Here is an 18,872-nt window from a genome sequence, read left to right as displayed (position 1 = left end):
TGCTTTGGGCCACTTCCCTGCTCTCCCGAATCAGAATTAATCACTCCTCTTTTTATGCTTCCATGGCACATTGCTTTGACCTCTATTTTAATTCAATCCTTTTAATAAATAAGGCATGTTTTAGAAGATCTCAAAATCTGTTCAAGAGGAAAATACATAAAACTAATTATATGCAGTATAATAAGTGCAACATTTGAAGTCTGAACAAGATAAAAAATAGAATAAGGGAAATGGTGATGAACTCAATGAAACAGTAGAGATGAGACCAGGGAAGGGTTTCAGGAACTGGTAACCTCTAGGCAGCATTTTGAAAGCTAAATGGCAATTTTCCAGGTAGACAAGGGGAGGAAGGAAAATCCAAAATGAGTATATCATGTTTAAATGTCTTAGTGTTAAAAAGCAGAGGGTGCTCAGTATCAATAAAGTATAACAAAAACATTGGGAACATGGCATGAGTAACATTGTTGAGGAGGAGCCACCTAACACAGTAAATATAGGTTTTTCCATATGAGACTTCTCTCATAACTTTCCTTTTTTAAAAGCTTGGCCAAAGAATTTTACAACAAATGGAACCATAACTTATATCTCATAAGTTGCATAATTAATTTCCTACATGATAATGTCTGCAATAATTAGAAAATTATTTTCCTTCATGACATTAGGATGTAGATGAAGTCATATATACATGCTCCATGAATCTGCACTGCTGTGAGTTCCAGTTGACTCCATCTCTATGGAGGAAATTATCCAAAGTCAAGGCTGGAGAGATAGACAGGGTCCAGACCATGAAGTGGCTATGATGTACCAATTTCATAGACAACAAATAGACACAAAAGAATTTTAAGCAAGGTAGAGATTATACTTACATTTGAGTCTTAGTAAGATCACCTTGAAGGCAGTGGATCAAAGGCAAAGAAATCAGTGAGGCTTCTATTGCAATAGTAAAAGTAACTATGAGAACCTCAACTAAGGCAGTGGCAATTAAGGATGGAGAGAATAGGATTGGTGAGATAATTCAGAGGCAAAATTGGCTAGAGTGTGTAATTGATTAAGCATGGGAGTGAACGAGAAGAGGAAGAAATAAAGGATCATTTGGAAGTTTCTAATCTAGAGATTAGTCATTGTGTCATTTAGTGAGAGGTAATACAGAAGGAAGTATGTTTGGAAATGAAGATAATTAAATCAGTTTGGTATTTAAGGTGCTCCTGGGCTATCTAAGTGGAGATATTCAGCAAGTTAGATGAACACATTTGTCTGGAGCCCTGAGAGAGCAGCCTGGGTTAGAGATAGGGATTTGAGATTTATCATAGAAGATGGCAACATAAACTAAGGCTTTAGCAGTCAACATAGAGAAGAAATAATAACTGAAACTGTAAGAATTTCTAATCAATAAGATTTGGTGACACTTTGGCCATTGTGGCTAAGTTGGTTGTGCATCATCCCATGCACTGAAAAGTTACCGGTTTGATTCCCGATCAGGGCACATGCCCAGGTTGCAGGCTCAATCCCTGGGCGGGTTGCATACTAGAGGCAACTGATCAATGTTTCTTTCTCACATTGATATCTCTCTCTCTCTCTCCCTCTCTCTCTCTCTCTCTCTCTCTCTCTACCTCTGCCTTCCTCTCTCTTTCTAAAAAATCAATACAAACAAAATTTTTTAGATGAGTTGGTGAATTATTAGATTTAAAAAATGTGGAAAAGAAAGTAGAATCTAGGACAAATCTCAGGTTTCTAGTTTTGAAGATTGGATGGGTGATGGGCTGAATTGCCCCCCCCCACCCATGCCCAACAATTTCATACGTTAAAGCCTTAATACCCAGTATCTTAGAATGTGACTATTTGAAGATAGGGCCTTTAAAGAGGTAAATAAAAATAAGGTCCTATGGATGAACCCTAATCCAATGACTGTGTTTTTGTAAGAAGAGGAATTAGGATATAGACATGAATAGAGGGAGAATGCCATGTGAAAATGAAAAAGGCTATATACAAGGCAAAGTGGGAGACCTCAGAAGAAACCAAGTCTGCTAACACATTGATCTTGGACTTCTAGCTTCCAAAGCTGTGAAAATATAAACTTATGTTGTTTAAACCATCTAGTCTGTGGTACTTTGTTATGGCAGTTCTAGTAAATTAATATAGCCACCAGCCAAGATTAGGAATAGAGGAAAGAAAGTAGAATGGGAGAAGGGGGTATTTTAAAAAAGAAGAGTTTGATGCAGGACATGTTGCATTTATAATTTCTGAGGCACATCTTGGTAGATATATTCAAATTACTTTGAAATTCAAGAGATAGAAAGAGGTTATAAATACAGATTTGAAAATCATTGATGCATAAGTGATATTTTAAACTGTAGAAGTGAATAAAATCATCTAAGAAGTGTATATAGCATGTGAAGGTCATCAAGGATAGAACCATAAGGAATATCAACATTAAGGTATAGATTAAGGAAGATAACCTCGGAAAGGAAAATAATCTGAGAGATAGGACAAAGAGAGAAAGAAAACGTATATTTAAAGATTTTAATATGTTTTTAATTATAATTCATTGAATACATATTGATCTCAGTCCTCAAAGAGCTTTCACATAATGGAGGAGGAAATACCTTATTCATTTCTGACTCTCCAATGCCAAGCACAGTGCCTGACATTTGATATCCCTGCAATAAATATTTGTTAAATCAAATGGAATTGAAATCAGGACTTCATTTTTCTTCTTGTTTTGTTTGCTTATTTCTGGAGTTTACAGCATGTATTGCCATTTATATTTTAAGTTCATAGTGAAAAATCATTTCAATGTGTCCTAGGCTTGGTTCCCTTCCAAACCAACCCCCAGGACAATAGTTTTCATTATAACCTTCTGTCTTTGCCATTCTGGATTGAATTCTGTGCACAGAAGTTATATACATATATGGGTATATCTATGTAACAAATCACAGCACAGGATCCCCCTGGGCTCCTTCAGGCTCTTGTATGACATATTTGAGCCATATAAATTCAGCTTCTCCTCTGGCATCTGTTAGCCGACTCACTTGCAACTCCACCTCAGCAGTGGTCTCAGTTCTCTCAAAGCCGGGAAAGAGTACTGTGTGCTGAGAGACCATGGCAAAGAATCCTCCAGAGAACTGTGAGGACTGTCACATTCTAAATGTAAGTTGATTCATATTTTTCCCTTTTGAGCAGAAGTATGGCTGTACAGATTTATTGTATTGCAATGCGAACATTAGAAAGTAAAATCAAAGGTGACTTTGAATTATGGCTTGCTATTTTAAGGATTATTGTGTATTGTTTTATTTTCTCTGTTCTTTGTGTAGGCAGAAGCTTTTAAATCCAAGAAGATATGTAAATCACTTAAGATTTGTGGATTGGTGTTTGGTATCCTGGCCTTAACTCTAATTGTTTTGTTTTGGGGGGGCAAGCACTTCTGGCCAGAGACACCCAAAAAAGTAAGTAAATGCACATTATGCTCCAATGCTTGTTTTGAATTTTATTGAATTTAATTAGTCATTGACATGTATATTGGTCTGAAAATGAAAGTCATTAAGTCCCTTTTGTGTTTATTTTCTGGTGGTATAAAAAGCTGAATCAAGATTTTGCTCTTTTTTATTTGCCTAATTATCTTGGTAATGGAAAAAGGTGTTTTGTTTTGTTTTGTTTTTATTTCGGTTAGTAATGATAGACTGTAGAATTAACCCATTCTTTTGTAATTCCTGGCTTTAAGGAGTAAAGACTCTTCCTAGAAGCAAAATTTTTACTTTAAGAAGAAAATATTTTCCATCTTTCTTTCAATTATCTGGGCAGAAACTGATGGAAAAATAATTATACCACCGCATAAGAAGAAACCACCAGAAATGGCAGCAAAGGATTTTCAGGGATTATGTTTCTGACTTAACGCATCTGCTGTGAGGACAGGCAGCAAACTCCTTTTCAGAAGGAGTGATTTTTATACCTGAGTTTACATTTATTTATGACCTAAAAAAATAAAATAAAGTTTTCAGCGCCTCACCAGCCACAATTGTTGCAATCCCACTGAGATACTAAAGCCACAAGTTAGAAATAAGTGACACAAGTCATAAATCACAGGTATCTCAGAAAGTTTCAGATATTAGGGTCATTTGGTGAAGCTTGGCTGGCCTTTGTAGTTGATATTAGTGTGCCTTAGTGTTATTGTTACTCCCGGGCCCCCAAGCAATGGGAAAGTCTAGATGTGACTTAAAAAAATCAAAGACCCTTCATGCCAACAATTTTCATTTGAAAGAGAAGTAATAAATGTACAAGCTACAAGGTCTCAAGATGTTTTTCTGGCTCTGCCATATTTTTATTTCTGCATGTGGGTTGCTATTGTTGTTGCTGTTGTTATTAGTTTGTTGTCATGAGATGCTCATTTCTATTTGACAACAGATGTAGGGAGAAAAAGGCATGAGTGCAGGAGGGAGGATTAGAGACAAGAAGAAAATGGGTTGGCACGGACCATTAGGAGCCAAAGGAGCGATAGGAGCAGAGAAGAGAGAATATGGATTGATGCAGAAAGAAAGTCAGTGGGGAAGAAAATAGAAAATCAATTGAACAAGTCCAAAAGAAAGACTCCTTGGATTCTTCACCTCTGCTGCCATACCCCCTTCCATTTAGTCCCAGAAGCTACTTTATTTTAAGTAGTAGGGAGAATAAAGAGGGAAACAGCCTACTGTGTTTGCCTTTTTATTTATATTTTGTTCCAGAAAGGATTTCAGGTATCACCGAATTCCTATAGTTAGCTCTTTCTAGATAGATGATAGATGATGATGGTAGATAGATAGATAGATAGATAATCACTGCTACCTGCTTCTGAACTACGTACTGTTCACATGTCTTTCTAGAGAAGTCACCCGTATTCAGCCTGGCAAAGTGGGCAAAGCAATAGAGATCAGGAATGAAATAGCAAATGAACAAGAGTGCCAAAATGCATTCGAATCCAATTCTGCTACCACTTAGCTAATTCACAAGGTGATACGTTATCACGCTATTGAATTCCAGGTCCTCCTGACAATTACAGATGAGTTAGAGGACAATAAATACTTTTGCTCTCCATGTCCATATGTACTTAATTGAGTATGCTAGGTAGCTAGCCCTTTTGATCACTCATACATGCCCACCTAAACTTGGAGCCATATGGGCTTTCTTGTTTTATTGTAGCCATTGATACTGACAATACTATTCTGAGTTTGTGTTTTTCTAAACTTACAATGCTATTTGCCTAAGTGCAACTATAAATGACTAGGTGGGGACCTTACCTTGCAAGTTGCCAAACTCACTAACAGTGCCCATGGCCCCCTTTGCTTCTGTATTATACCACCTTTGTTTCTCACTTCAGTTCTTTTTTTTTTTATGGATTATAAGAACCAATTCTGTGATTTCTCAAACCAAAAGTCAAACTTAGTCAACGCATATACAAAATAGGTGAGATATGCTACCAAATGAAGTTTATCAAGAATTAAATCTCTCATGAAGTAATCCATCTTGAGATATAATTTTCAACAAAGGGATTCTCAGAAATGAACAAGTTATTACAAAGTAATCTTATAAAAGACAATAGATGTCTCTTTGGGCAATCCACCTTGAACAAAGGTTATTTGTTCTCAATCCTAATGGGGAGTTGAAATTTATTGTATTTAATATTTAAGTCCTAGCCTTCACAAGATTAGGCTGGATCCATTGCAACATAAGGAACCAGCTGGAGATGCATATGGTTCACTCAGTCTACAACTCCCTTCAATTCCCAAAGAGTCCACGGGGCCATCTATAATCTAATAGATATGGTCTAATTATTGGCTAATACTGCCAATAAGCCTGCCTCAAAGTTGACTTAGGAATCCTAAAAAGAGCAGAGCAGTCAGATTAGTCTTGGGAAAAGATATGCAGAGGAAAAGGACCCAGGCATTTTGCACAAATTAAAGAGCCCCTCTCCCTTAAGAGCATGACCTAGCAGGAAACAACAGTTAGCAGATTAAAACCCAGGCTTTTCTGGACTTTCCTTTAAAAATCTGTGGAACCTTTGGGGGCCATTTGTCGAGGGAACTGTTGATGCTGTTGTGATTATAAATGGCAGTGACTTATTTGCTGTCTTGGGGCTTTCTCAAAGCTCTTAGTGTTTGCTACTTTAACCTCCACCACACCTTCTTTTTATTTTGTTTTTCAACATCTGTTTTTTAACACTGTTTATTTAACATTCCACATCTGGTGTTGACATTTCCATGCCAGTAAGTCCTCCCCCTCCCTCCATTATTTCCCACCTTGGTGTCTACAAAAGATCCAAATTCTTGATCCCAAATGGGGACTAAGCCATACTTGACTCCCTCTCCTCACATACTTCAGACACAAGCACAAGTGCCTGTGTGTGTGTGTGTGTGTGTGTGTGTGTGTGTGTGTGTGTGTGTGTCCCCGCACGCATCGGAGAGAGAAATGGATAAAAATAAAGTGAAACAAAGAAGAATAACTCTGGGTGTGCTGTTGCACTCCGCTATAGGCTAACAGGCTCCCTAAACCACAGCTACATATAGGAGCCACTTGAACTGAATGAAAGCCAATCCATTGACCCCTTGTTTCAGCTTTCTTAACAAAGCAGAGGGGACCTATTCAGTCTCAGAGATTTTGAGAGAGCATTACAATGAGGCTTCACTTCCAGGCAGTGACTGCACAGGGACTTTGAAGCAGTCATTCTTGCTTAAAGCGCCCTGTATTGCACACTTAACTTGAAACAATCAGGAGCCAACATTCTAGTTAATTAATCCAACCTGAAGAAAACAAGTTGGAAAAAATCCAAGCCCTTAAACTGAAAGTTTTTAGATGTAGCAGAGACCTTGTAACCTATCCTCTCCAATGTTTTGTAGAATGAGGCAAAAGAACAATAAATTAAATTAATTAAAAGCTGTTATTCCTGCCATATCTAGGAACTTCCTGGTAACTTTAGGGCTGTTTGGAAACCGTAAGTTCTAAGGCCCACACAACAATAAAAAAAAATTCCTGGGGAGGTCTCCTCAAATCTCCATACTACCAGAGTGAGATAAGACGTGATAGAGATAGGTGGGCATCCTTCTGCCCTCCCCACCACCTCAACTGCACACACCCATTAAAACAGTCTAACTCAGGATTGCAAGCCCAATATCCTTCTAGGCTGAAAATCATTTGCTCAGAAAAAGCACTCTTTGGCTAAGTCTGGGTCCAGCTTTCTTATGCCTAAGTCTCTAATGCTAGCATTGGCCAGAGACCAACTTTCTTCACTCCTCTTTGAGACACACAGGAGATACAACTTTCCTCCCTGAGTACCCTGGGCTTTCCAACAAAGCCGTTGGGTGGGTGAAATGTGGGTCTGGAGAAGCATTCACACCCTCAAGGAAAAAGTTGGAGTTGTAGCTGGAATCTCTTTAACAGAGAGATTGAGCTTCACCAGATGGTGCCATGTCAGCATTTTAAAAGAGAATACTGCTCTTCATTTTATTTTCCTCCTAAACTAATGTGGGAGAAAGCCCACTTTTGAATAGAAACTCTTACTAGGCCAGCTCTTGCTCTAGGCTACTCAGCGTCACTCCGATTATGTAGATCAGGACTCTGGCTACTATGGGCACATTTTTTATATATATGTCATTTATTTTTTACAGAGAAGAAGGGAGAGGGATAGTGAGTTAGGAACATCGATGAGAGAGAAACATCCATCAGCTGCCTCCTGCACACCTCCTACTGGGGATGTGCCCACAACCAAGGTACATGCCCTTGACCGGAATGGAACCTGGGACCTCTCCGTCTGCAGGCCGACGCTCTATCCACTGAGCCAAACCGGTTAGGGCAATGGGCACATTTTTATTCAGTCCCGTCATTCTCTTAAGGCAGCATTTTCTAAGCAATGTACGTGGCACCAGGAAGGAAAGCCTGGGTCTACAAAGGGAGTTGTCCTTTAGTGGTTGAGAGTGGAATTGGGCTCTATGGAGAAAGCAACCCAAGAGTTCTAAAGGTAGTGACAGTCCACTGGTCAACCTGACAGGTATCAGCCCAATTCTGAGCAGAACTGATTTTGTCAGCTATTCAACATTCAACTGAGCCTCCAGAAACATTTGATGACTTGCCCAAAGTCACACGGCTTATAAGTGGCAGAGTTGAGGCTAGAACTAGAATCTGGTCTGAGGATTCTTTCCACTGTTTTTCAGCTGCATTTAAGAATAATGGATACGTGGGGGAGGGAAGGCGCAGGGGAAAACTTCCCAGCCAGTCTGTAGATGAAAGAAATGGTATTTTTCTTGTTGAACAAGAGGAATGTCTGTGCTGCTTATGCCAATTTTTTTCAGGGCTGAGAACTGGTGATTGAAGATGCAGAAGTCCAACTTTGCATAAGAAACAATCTGTCTGCTCTGTGTTGGTAAAGAAATACCCAGAGGCCCTTTAATTCCCACAGGCTAGGTTGGTAATGATATGGTATCATACATTCCCTTCCCTTCCTTCCAGTTTAACACCTACTAGCCAGCTATTCTGAGCATGTATTTCACCTTTGGAGAGTGTATCTCATAAACAGACAATAAAGGATGAAGGTGGAGAGAAGAGCAGCTAGATTAATCACAGGCTTCAAAAAACAAACCTAAGCCAAATGCCCTCAAATCCCTTTCAGGACAGGCTAAACCTACTTGCCCCCAAACAGATCCATCACACTGAGGTCTGAGGCAGTGTTACTCTTTATAAAAAGCTTACTTTTATGATCTCAGATATTGTCACAAATTGAGGCAAGAAAACAGGGCAAACTGTGAAAGGGGGATGTTAGGGTTCATTTGCTGCCTGAGTAAAGGATTTAACTGGACTGAGGAACAATGAATTCCTGGGCAGGGAGGAGAAATGAGTTTGTATTCTCTCCATGTTTTGTCAGTGTGGTCTTCTTACATCTCTCACTGCCTAGGCCTAACCATGTACCTATCTCATTTCACTTCTGAGTCATATTTCACTCCATTGACTTACCTGTCCCACTCAACTGTGCTGGGCCTTATAGTTAAAACCAGCCTTATGCTTGGGTGAGGTAGGAACCCATTTAAGTGGTACTGGAAAGATGTCTTTGCCCCCCTCCCTAAATATCTCCAATTCCTAGTTTCCTGGTACCATTGTGCTTAAAATTCACCATTAGTAATTCATTCCTTTGAGTTAAGTATTATACTAAATTATTTTGACAAATACCCATAACTACCATCTTAGTGTGAAATAATTTGTAAGATTGATATTTTTTTACATAAGGTAGCTGAAGCACCAATAGATTCTTAGATGTCTAGACAGAAAACAAAGTTTTTAGAAGGAAATGGGAAAAGGGAAAAGGACTAGGAGGGTACAAAGTGAACAGGATATAAAAAGAACAGAGAGGGAAGCTAGAAACACCTTCCTAGATCAACCTTCCCAATCTGCCAATTTGACAGAATTGTACTTCTTATCATATTCTGTTCTTCCTAGAATAAAGCTGAGTTGGGAGCACTCTGAGATGAGCTAGTGGGATCCCACTCAGACCTCTCTCAGGCCAGCCTCCTGTCTCTGTTTTAGTTTGTGCCTAGGAGAAGACAAAACCATTTATTCCTTTATCTCCAGAAAGACCCTCAGCCCCTGAGCCAGCGAGTTTAGTAGAGAGAAAATTACTTCTAAGGTCAAAGGCATGAGCTCAGTCTTCATATGGGCCAGTGAAGCTTGCATAGCCATTACCAAGGCAATGTGCTCCACAGGGACACAGGCGAGACAGTATGTCTGGATTTGCTCAAACTCATCCTCAACCAGTCCAAAATGAGACACCAGCATCATCTTCCTAGACAAAAGATAGTCTGTTCCAAAAGGACACCTTTGATAGTGGAATTCCATCTGGGTGAATATATAGTTCCCCACCCCACCCAATATTCACACATAAATGAAGTCATTCTGACCCCACTCTATTTAGCAACCTACCATTGCTAACAAAAAAGCCAACAAGCTGGTTAATTAATATAATCAGAATGGACCCCTCCTCCTCCACCAAAAACAAAATAAAACAAACTCTGTTAAGGAATGTTGAAAATAATCAAGATCTGCTGAGCTTGGCAGTTTCCAATAGTTTTCATCTAGCAAGGTGTCCAAGTGAGGTGCATTGCCAACAATGCAGGAAAACTCATTCCACAAAAGTACACTGAAATTCTAAATGTCACCAGTATGGTTCCATAGTCTTGTACGATTGATTGAAAATACAGCCTGTATTTTCTTTTGCCCAGGTAGGCAGCCTTCCAACATCCCCTAGTCTCTAACCTCATTTTTCCATGCAATAATCCATCAGTGGTGCTACTGATGAAACAAACACCCCACCACACCCCCAATGACTAGTAGTGTCGACATTTGTCTCAACAATGGATAGTATTTCTAAAGAAATTCTCCCTTGCCTGGAGATCTGACAAGACTGGAACTGAAGTAGATGCCTCTCTTCTCTTCTTAGGTCAGGCCAAATGAGAGCTCAATTTGTTGCCATAGGTAGAAATTTCTCAAGTTGGCTGCAGAGCTGGAACTGAGGACATATTTATAACTAGAAGCAAATAACAAGCCTAAAGGAATTTGCTACCTGTCACAAATCAGGCTAGACTTCCTGAGTTAACTCTGCAGTTGCTGGGAAATTCCAAATACTGTTTTTCTTTTTCTTTTAAAATACGGTCACTTAAAAAAATCTTGCCAATGCTCAAAATCTCTCTTTAAGAAGATGAGAAGTAGCCATTGGTGGGAAAACCTCATTCAACAAATACTTAAGTGCGGGCCATGTCTAAGGCACTGTAGGGTTACTAAGAGGTAAAGGACATTGTCTCTTGTTCTCCTATTCAGCAACTACACAGACATTTCATGCTTGAAGTAACATTGTTTCTACAAACCCTTCAAACTTGTTTTTTCTACTTGAGTTAGGGAAAATTTGACCAGGTTAAACTAACATTCAGTTACAGACACCAGCGGACATGAAAAAACAATGTAAACAAGTGCAAGCTCTAATCAGCTGCCACTGGGAATCATGTCATCAGAAAGCAACATTTGCTCTGGAGATGTCTTGCTTTTTCAGGCTTTCAGTTTACCAAACTTTTTTTTTGTAAGAAAAAATGAGCATAAAGAAACTTGATAACTGAAGGTCTCCTACCGACAAGGATAAGATAGACTTCCACATGGCACCAAGTCTGGCCTGGTTTGTGACAGGGAGCAAATTCCTTTAGGCTTATTATTTGCTTTTGGCTGTAAAAGTGTCCTCAGTTGTAAGTGATGGGCTTACTCCTAAACTGGGACACTCTGTAGGACTGGTCTTCTTGGTCCTTAGAAAGAGAATTGCCTCTTGTAGAGGGCAGGAGAGAGTCCGGGGTTTTATTTCAACCACTAAAGAATGACCTGATAAGCAGCCTTTCCAAGGCACTCTCCTTGGGAGACTCCATATTACTTAGTGCAAGGCTCTTGAATTCTATATATAAGAGAATCTGGAGAACCTGAAACCAATTATCAGGATTGGCAAACAAAATTCAGGAATAAACAGAGGGGGGTCGGTTAGCCTATAAAAGAGAAGATTAGGGGGAGGCAATAAATGTTTCCTGGAGTTTAAAGGGCAAAAGGAAGCAATTGGGGCCAGGGTAAGATTATTACCTAAAATTGGCCAAGGGGAATGGTTTTCAGATCCTAAAAAGATTGTGGAATCAATATTAAAGCCCTGGAGAGATAAGGAGATAAAGAACAATACCTAAACATTCTAAATGGGTTCAAATTTTGTCTCAACCCTAATGAATTTCATGGGGAGTGAGGGGTGACCACTAAGCACTTAGGCAAGTATGCGTCGTAGCTTAAAGGAACACCACAGGTTTTACTTGATCCTTTTGTTCAACACAAGGGAGAAGTACTTTACAAGCTGTTTTTGCAAAATATCATTTTCTATTTGTTGGAATTCTTATTAATTAGTTTAGCAACTCGGCTCAAATACAAAATATTGGCTCCAAAGAGATCCTCATATCATCCCCAGTGCCCAAAAGCACCTCACTGTAATCTCCAGTCTCAGAAAATTCCCAACAGCAAGCTGCTGAGATGGCACCTCACTACAAAAACTCTGGAAAGCAAAGGCACCCCAGATGTTACCCAATTAAAATGTCATATGAAGGAACACACTGAGTATCTTAGACTTGTTTTCCTCTGTTCTCCCAGACATATGACATGGAGCACACTTTCTACAGCAATGGAGAAAAGAAGAAGATTTACATGGAAATTGATCCTGTGACCAGAACTGAAATATTCAGAAGTGGAAATGGCACTGATGAAACATTGGAAGTACATGACTTTAAAAATGTAAGTTGGATATTTCCCCCCAAAGGCTTCCCACTGAAAATATTAGAACATTCTAGTTGAGTTAAAAAAAGCCTCTAGCCTTCATTTAATTTGTAAGACAAAGCTTTCCCTTGGAATTCAAATTTTTTCAGCCTAGGGCCCTGATAGACAATGGAACTCATTAATTATGGCTATTTCAGGAGGTATTTTTTTTCTATTTAATAGGGATACACTGGCATCTACTTTGTAGGTCTTCAAAAATGCTTCATCAAAACTCAGATCAAAGTGATTCCTGAATTTTCTGAACCAGAGGAGGAAATAGATGAGGTATGTAAGAGTAACAGTGGCAGTAAAAGCCATCATTTATTGGGTGCTAACTATGTGCCAGACATTGTACTAAATGCTTTACTCTGATTTGATTCTCACTTGGACCTTATAGGTAGGTACTATTATTGTCCCCATTTTCAGATAAAGAAACTAGGACTCAGAGCCAAAAGTGACTTGCCCAAGGTCACAAAGATAGTGAGGGACAGATTGGGATCTTGACTCTGGCCTTTCAAAAAATCAAGTTCATGCTTTTAGGTGCAACACTGTACTTTTATACTGGTGTAGCCTTTAACATTATGTATCTTTGCTCCCAAACCAAAGATTTCTAGTAAAGGGGGTGAGCAGCAGCACAAAATAAATCCTGCCTAAGATAAAGTCTTAAAAAGTTCCAAGGCCACTGAGGATCCTTGCCACTTTTGTCACACTGTAACATTCACCTATTTTAATGATTTCAGTTCATTCACCATGCCATTTTATGCTGGGCTGCTAATGGATTAAATAACATTTAATCTCACTAGGAAAGGCAAAAACAAAGAAGGTGAGAACTACAGTGTAATACAATTTCTCTGAAAATATACCGCTAGGCCAGGATACTGGTGCAATTATTGAATGGCCCCTGAAAGCCTAGTGGGACATGAAGAATTATTGTGTAAAATATAGCCATCAATAGAGCCCCAAGGCTCTTAATTTTTCCCTCATATGCTGTCTGTAAGTACAGTATGTTGCTATCAGTGGAGGAAGAAGTGGAATGTTAGCTAAGGCCCTAGTGTGACAGCAAAACCCTGCTCCCCACCTGTAGCCAGGAAGAAATGAATGTTTGTTTGCTTTGGCTGGTTTTGTTTTAGAGTTTAACTAGTAAATGTAGTGATATTATGGCAATGATACAGTGGCTTCTCTATATACTGTAGATACCTCTTTCTTCTCTCTCCCCTGTTCTTTTTCACTTTTCTCCTACCCACTCTCTCCATCTTAATTCTCATCCACCAATTTATCATTTCCTTTTCTTATTTTCAGGGGAAGGGGTGAGATGGGGCAAGGAGCACTTTTTCCTTTCCCTTACCCAAGTATCAGAGCTGTCATTAGCCCCATGGACATGCTACTGGTCTCCTTATGGCCAGAGAAGTTATAGACCTTTGGTACTAGAATGTCTAAGAAAAATATTTCTTAAGGTCTATGGTAGTAAAAACTTTGGAGATTTTTTAAAATAAGCATAAGTTAGATGCATCTGAGGAACAGAAAAACTTCCAGGATATTAGAATTAATATGGGAGGTAAGGGTAAGATGAAAGGAGAATGAATAGGTTAAAAAGCTACTACACCAAATATCATATGCTGCTTTTTACAGAAAATAATGTAAGCTGTTGAATAGGGCCAGCCAGAAATTAGAGTCCAAACTGACACAAGAAGATTTATTTTTCTGAAAAAATAAATAGTAAAGGCAATGATCCATAATGTCTCATCTTGACCCCAATTTATTCTTCAGTTAATTTTGCTGAGTCTTTTGAATAGCACAAGTATTTTTCTCATGATAGTGAGATTACTTTATCTTCAAGAAAAACCTATTTTTTATATTTAGCCTACATATTTTTTTGAGACAAATTTGTGGTCCTGAATGACAAAAAAACCTCTTATTCTGTATTTCCCTACCTCTGTATCCATGGTTTGTGCATGTTAAACATGCAGAGCAGGTATAAAAATAGCCCTGATTTTGCTAACAAAGCTAGTCAGAATGCAGACCTCATTTTATACAGTCCCTTTCAATGCCTCCCAAGGTCTTTATACAAACTCAAGGGCAAAGGAACTAAGACTTGATAGTTTTAGATGACTAGAGAAGAATTGTACAAAGCTATATTTCACGGAATAAATTAAAACACTGAAATCATAAAGCTAGAAGGAAACAAAAGAGAAAAGGAAAAGCCTAATTGGGGGGGGGGGGATATTGAAGCCCAAAAGACAAGGAATAAGAACTAGATATTGTCAACATAAAAAATGTCCAAACCTGTAAGAATTTTTATAAGTTCATTTGAATCAAACTGACAATTGCTGGGAAGCAAAATCTCAACAGATTGAAAAAATGCTCCAGAAAATGGTAATTTTGCACCTTATTTTATATATTACAATCAAAGAAGGAGGCATGAGGGAGTTACATGAAATCCATTGGTGATAGATTAGAGAGGCAGGAGCAAGCAATGTGGGGAGCCCTGTAGTACTGGGTAAAAAGTGAAAGGAATAGACACATTCTTCTTTTACATTGGTGGGTATAGGATAGTTAACAAATGACAATAATAGTGAAGGGTTTTGTGGGGGGGGTGTTTTGTTTTGTTTTGTTTGTCTTTCCTTTGTTTGGAGATTGTGCCCTGAGGGGACTGGAAAATGGAAATTACCCTGACATTCCAAAGGTATATTATCATGTTATCTTAGATGCAAAAAGAAAATAGGCTCAGTAAAGGTACAGATTGACCTTTGTCAAGGAAGATACCAGTCTAGGACATAAGTACTGGTATCACTTTTAGTTGGGAAGTTTTAATTTCAGACCATCCTGTGTGGTTACTTTAGGTCTCTGAGTTTGTAAGGCCCACCATACAGACCTCCCCTAGCTTGTCAGGTTTAGTATGTGGCCCCTTTTTGTCCATAGTATACAAGACAACTACTTCCAATACTAGAAACTGAGGAGAAGGGACATTCTTGACAATACAAGAAAGTCTACCTAAAGGAAAAACACTCTGTGAGACAAACCCTAAGTATCTAGAATGAAAGGAGTTATAGTGTGGTAAGGTCAGTCAAGCCAAGAGCTGGAGTTGACTTTAAAACAAAAAGGACATCTTTTGCATTCCACCTAGCTACTATTAAAAGGCAAATCTTGTAAAACCAAACTATTAGGTTTGGTTGCTATTTCACTGATCTCACCATTTTAGATTATAGCAGTTTTTTCACTTTTAGATAAAATTCTGTTTGCAAGCCTAGTTTCAAACCTAAAAGAAGGCAGGCACTCACAACTTCCATTTAAAGATAAAACAAACCAGGTGCTGGAAACCCAAGTGGCGGGGTTTCCAGGCCTGCAGGGGGGGGGGGGGGGGGGGGGGGGGGTGTCTAGATATTAATGAAGAACCTTCCTGACTTTAAGTGAATGGTAGCAGAGAAGGCTATTGTGTCAGTGAGCAACCTTACTGTAAGGAGGGATTGGTTGTTAACTCTCCCAAGGGTACCACCTACTGTGTGCAAAGCACAGAGCTAGTTCACTGGGAGCCCTGGGATGGAAACTGTTATTCAGACTCAAAATACAGGTGTGGGGGTTATTTTTTTTCATTATCCCATAATGTCTCACTCATTTTATTAATTTCTCTGCCTATCCCCACTCTGAACTACTTTTTTCTCTCAGAATGAAGAAATTACCACAACTTTCTTTGAACAGTCCATCATTTGGGTCCCAGCAGAAAAGCCAATTGAAAACCGAGACTTTCTTAAAAATTCCAAAATTCTGGAGATTTGTGATAATGTGACCATGTATTGGATCAATCCCACTCTAATAGCAGGTATGGCTTTCTTCTCCTCCTCCTCCTCCTCTTTCCAAAGTCAGTAACAGGTTAATGTTCCCAGCATTCAGAGACTACATTTCTAGAAAAAATAAATGATCTGCTTATATCTTCTTAGATGACACTGTATATGCTGACTGCCAGTGAGGAGGGAATTTTTCACAGCCAGGTTATAAATTAGATAAATTAATGCTGACAGGCTTTTAAATATCCCAGCAAAGGTAACACCACCTTAATGTGACCAATGATAGCAAAAAGCGAATCTGTCTTTCTTAGTACATCTATGTTTATTGCACTCAGGATACTAGACTATTGCTCAAATCACTGTGTGTTCAACCCAAGACCAGAGGAGAGAAGAGCCAAAACAATGCTCTGTTGTCTCAAGAAGGATTCTCTATGTCAAATGGTGGCCTTCTTCCCAGATGATAGGACAGTCACTGCAATACAAATTTCTCTGTGGCTGTTTTAGGAATCACTATAAAAGTAATTGAAGGCTAGAGGTCCAGAGTAGAAGAGTTCAGCTCTGAACTTCCAGTCAGCCCATAGAGAAGACAAAGGTCTCTGGATATATTTTTCTGCCAGGCTAATGTATAATTTGGCTTCCCTCATTGTGTACAGCATAGACTACTATATTACTCAAGAGGGGCCACTCGAACCAATGCAGGCATCTATTGGTACTGTTGTGCCTTGAAAAAAAAAAGGCGATTAAATGCAATGTGGTACCCTGGATTGGATGCTAGAACTTCTGCTTCAGCGTGTTTTTTTTCTAAAGGACATTGGTGGAAATAATGAACTCGGAATAAAGTTTGTAGTTTAGCTAATAGTATCATACCAATGCTAATTTCTTAGTTTTGAACATTGTATTATGGTTATGTAAGATGCTAACATTAGGGAACTGGGTGAAAGGTATACAGGAACTCTGTACTATCTTTGCAACTCTTCTGTGAATCTGATTATTTCTAAATAGAAATTTTTAAAATAGTTAAAACAGGGAAGAGTAAGGGTGACAGAGGAACAGAGAGTACCAAATCAAATTAGGCAACATACACATATTTGAGTACCTACCGTGGATAAAATCATTTTGGAAGACACAGAGATCCCCTGTCCTCAGTCTCTAATTTAGTGTGCTAACGAGGCAAAGCAGTAAGCGTTTGATGCCAAATGAGCAAAGAAGAGGTCTGTTTACGTGGGAATAGTCAAATTTGTTTTGAAAAATCTCTTTAAGATATCAGCTGAAAGAGTTTGGAAAAGTGGTTCATGCATGTCTAAATGATGATAGTGAGAAGACACAGGGAAAATCTCTACCCTCAAATGCTAATATCCCAATCACTTCTTTCAGAAACTTTTGCAAAGCAGTTGTATCCCAACTTTGTATTTATTACTTTAGTTTCAGAGTTACAAGACTTTGAGGAGGATGGTGAAGATCTTCACTTTCCTACCACCGAAAAAAAGGGCATTGAACAAAATGAGCAATGGGTGGTCCCTCAAGTGAAGGTGGAGAAGACCCGTCATGCCAGACAAGCAAGTGAAGAAGAACTTCCAATAAATGACTATGTGAGTTATGTTTCTGTTTTCTTGTTAGCGGAAAAACAAAACCCTCAAATTTCATATGCTAAATTAGTATCCCTCAGATCAAAGTCATTGAAAGGAAAATAATCATTGTTTTAACAAAAAATATTTAAGAAACTTGGAATCCCTAGGAGGCTCATTTAAAATCAGTCTTGATCCCTACTGAGATATCTCCATGATAAGGCTAACAACTAAATTTCTCACCAGTCCCCAACTCATATAATCTTATAGTCCTCTTCCTAGTGAACCTTCTCCTCCAACACTGGCTTCTTCTTCTTTCAGACTGAAAATGGAATAGAATTTGACCCCATGCTGGATGAGAGAGGTTATTGTTGTATTTACTGCCGTCGAGGCAACCGCTACTGCCGCCGCGTCTGTGAACCTTTACTAGGTTACTACCCGTATCCCTACTGCTACCAAGGAGGGCGGGTTATCTGTCGTGTCATCATGCCTTGCAACTGGTGGGTGGCTCGCATGCTGGGGAGGGTCTAGTAGCAAGTTTGAGCTCATTTCTTAAACTTCAGACAGCCAATATATAATAAATGCATGCTATTCAATGAATTTCTGCCTATGAGGCATTTGGCTCCTGGTAGCCAGTACTCCAGAATTACTTGTTGGTAATTCCTCTCTCATGTTCTAATAAACTTCTACATCATTGTCAATGGCCTGATTGCTACTGAACACACTGGGTAAGTGCTTGCTGAGAATATTTCCTGCAACTGAGATGGAGCAGATCTGTGTAACATGGATGACAACAATGGAAACTTGCATTTCATCAGGTTTGGGGAGTAGGAAAGGGCAAAGCATAAGAATTCTTAAATACCGTATTTTACTGTGAGGTAATGAGAAAGTGGGAATGAGAGGCTGATGATAAAATGTCCCCCTAACTAATGCATAAAAATGTGTCCTTTTGTACATAGCCCCAATGTTTAATTATGTGAGAGACATACTGTGGACTCGCTTAAGCATTTATTAAGCCGCTGGACAGGCAACACTAAAATATTCCAAGTGCTCAGACTCAGCAAAGGAGAATGCTAACCTAGCAAAAAAGGGGTTCTAGGCTCTCCTGTGAACAGAAACTCAACTTTGGACAAATTCAACACTTCATAACCCTTAAGTCTGACCTGTCTTTAGATTCGCATCTAGTTACATAACT

The 18,872-nt window shown here is 39.0% G+C and overlaps 1 protein-coding gene across 1 annotated transcript; it reads left to right on the top strand.

The window, feature by feature from the left end:
* The first annotated feature begins 2,875 nt into the window (after positions 1–2,875).
* On the top strand, positions 2,876–18,378 carry TNMD (tenomodulin). Its single transcript, XM_005869897.2, has 7 exons — positions 2,876–3,147; positions 3,312–3,443; positions 12,169–12,309; positions 12,514–12,615; positions 15,994–16,147; positions 17,535–17,701; positions 17,999–18,378. Exons 1-7 carry the CDS (start codon positions 3,100–3,102, stop codon positions 18,206–18,208), a joined length of 954 nt encoding a protein of 317 aa, XP_005869959.1. The 5' UTR covers positions 2,876–3,099; the 3' UTR covers positions 18,209–18,378.
* Positions 18,379–18,872: the final 494 nt, after the last annotated feature.

This window comes from Myotis brandtii, unplaced genomic scaffold (genome assembly GCF_000412655.1).
Source record: "Myotis brandtii unplaced genomic scaffold, ASM41265v1 scaffold305, whole genome shotgun sequence".
In the NCBI taxonomy this organism is placed as follows: Eukaryota; Metazoa; Chordata; class Mammalia; order Chiroptera; family Vespertilionidae; genus Myotis; species Myotis brandtii.
This window is presented reverse-complemented; position numbering and strand designations above follow the sequence as displayed.

Bases quoted from the DNA above. Each gene is read 5' to 3' on its own strand.
- TNMD (XM_005869897.2), top strand. From the start codon at position 3,100: ATGGCAAAGAATCCTCCAGAGAACTGTGAGGACTGTCACATTCTAAAT. The intron at 12,616-15,993 runs GTATGTAAGAGT...TTTTTCTCTCAG, and splicing joins CAGAGGAGGAAATAGATGAG to AATGAAGAAATTACCACAAC. The intron at 17,702-17,998 runs GTGAGTTATGTT...TTCTTCTTTCAG, and splicing joins AACTTCCAATAAATGACTAT to ACTGAAAATGGAATAGAATT.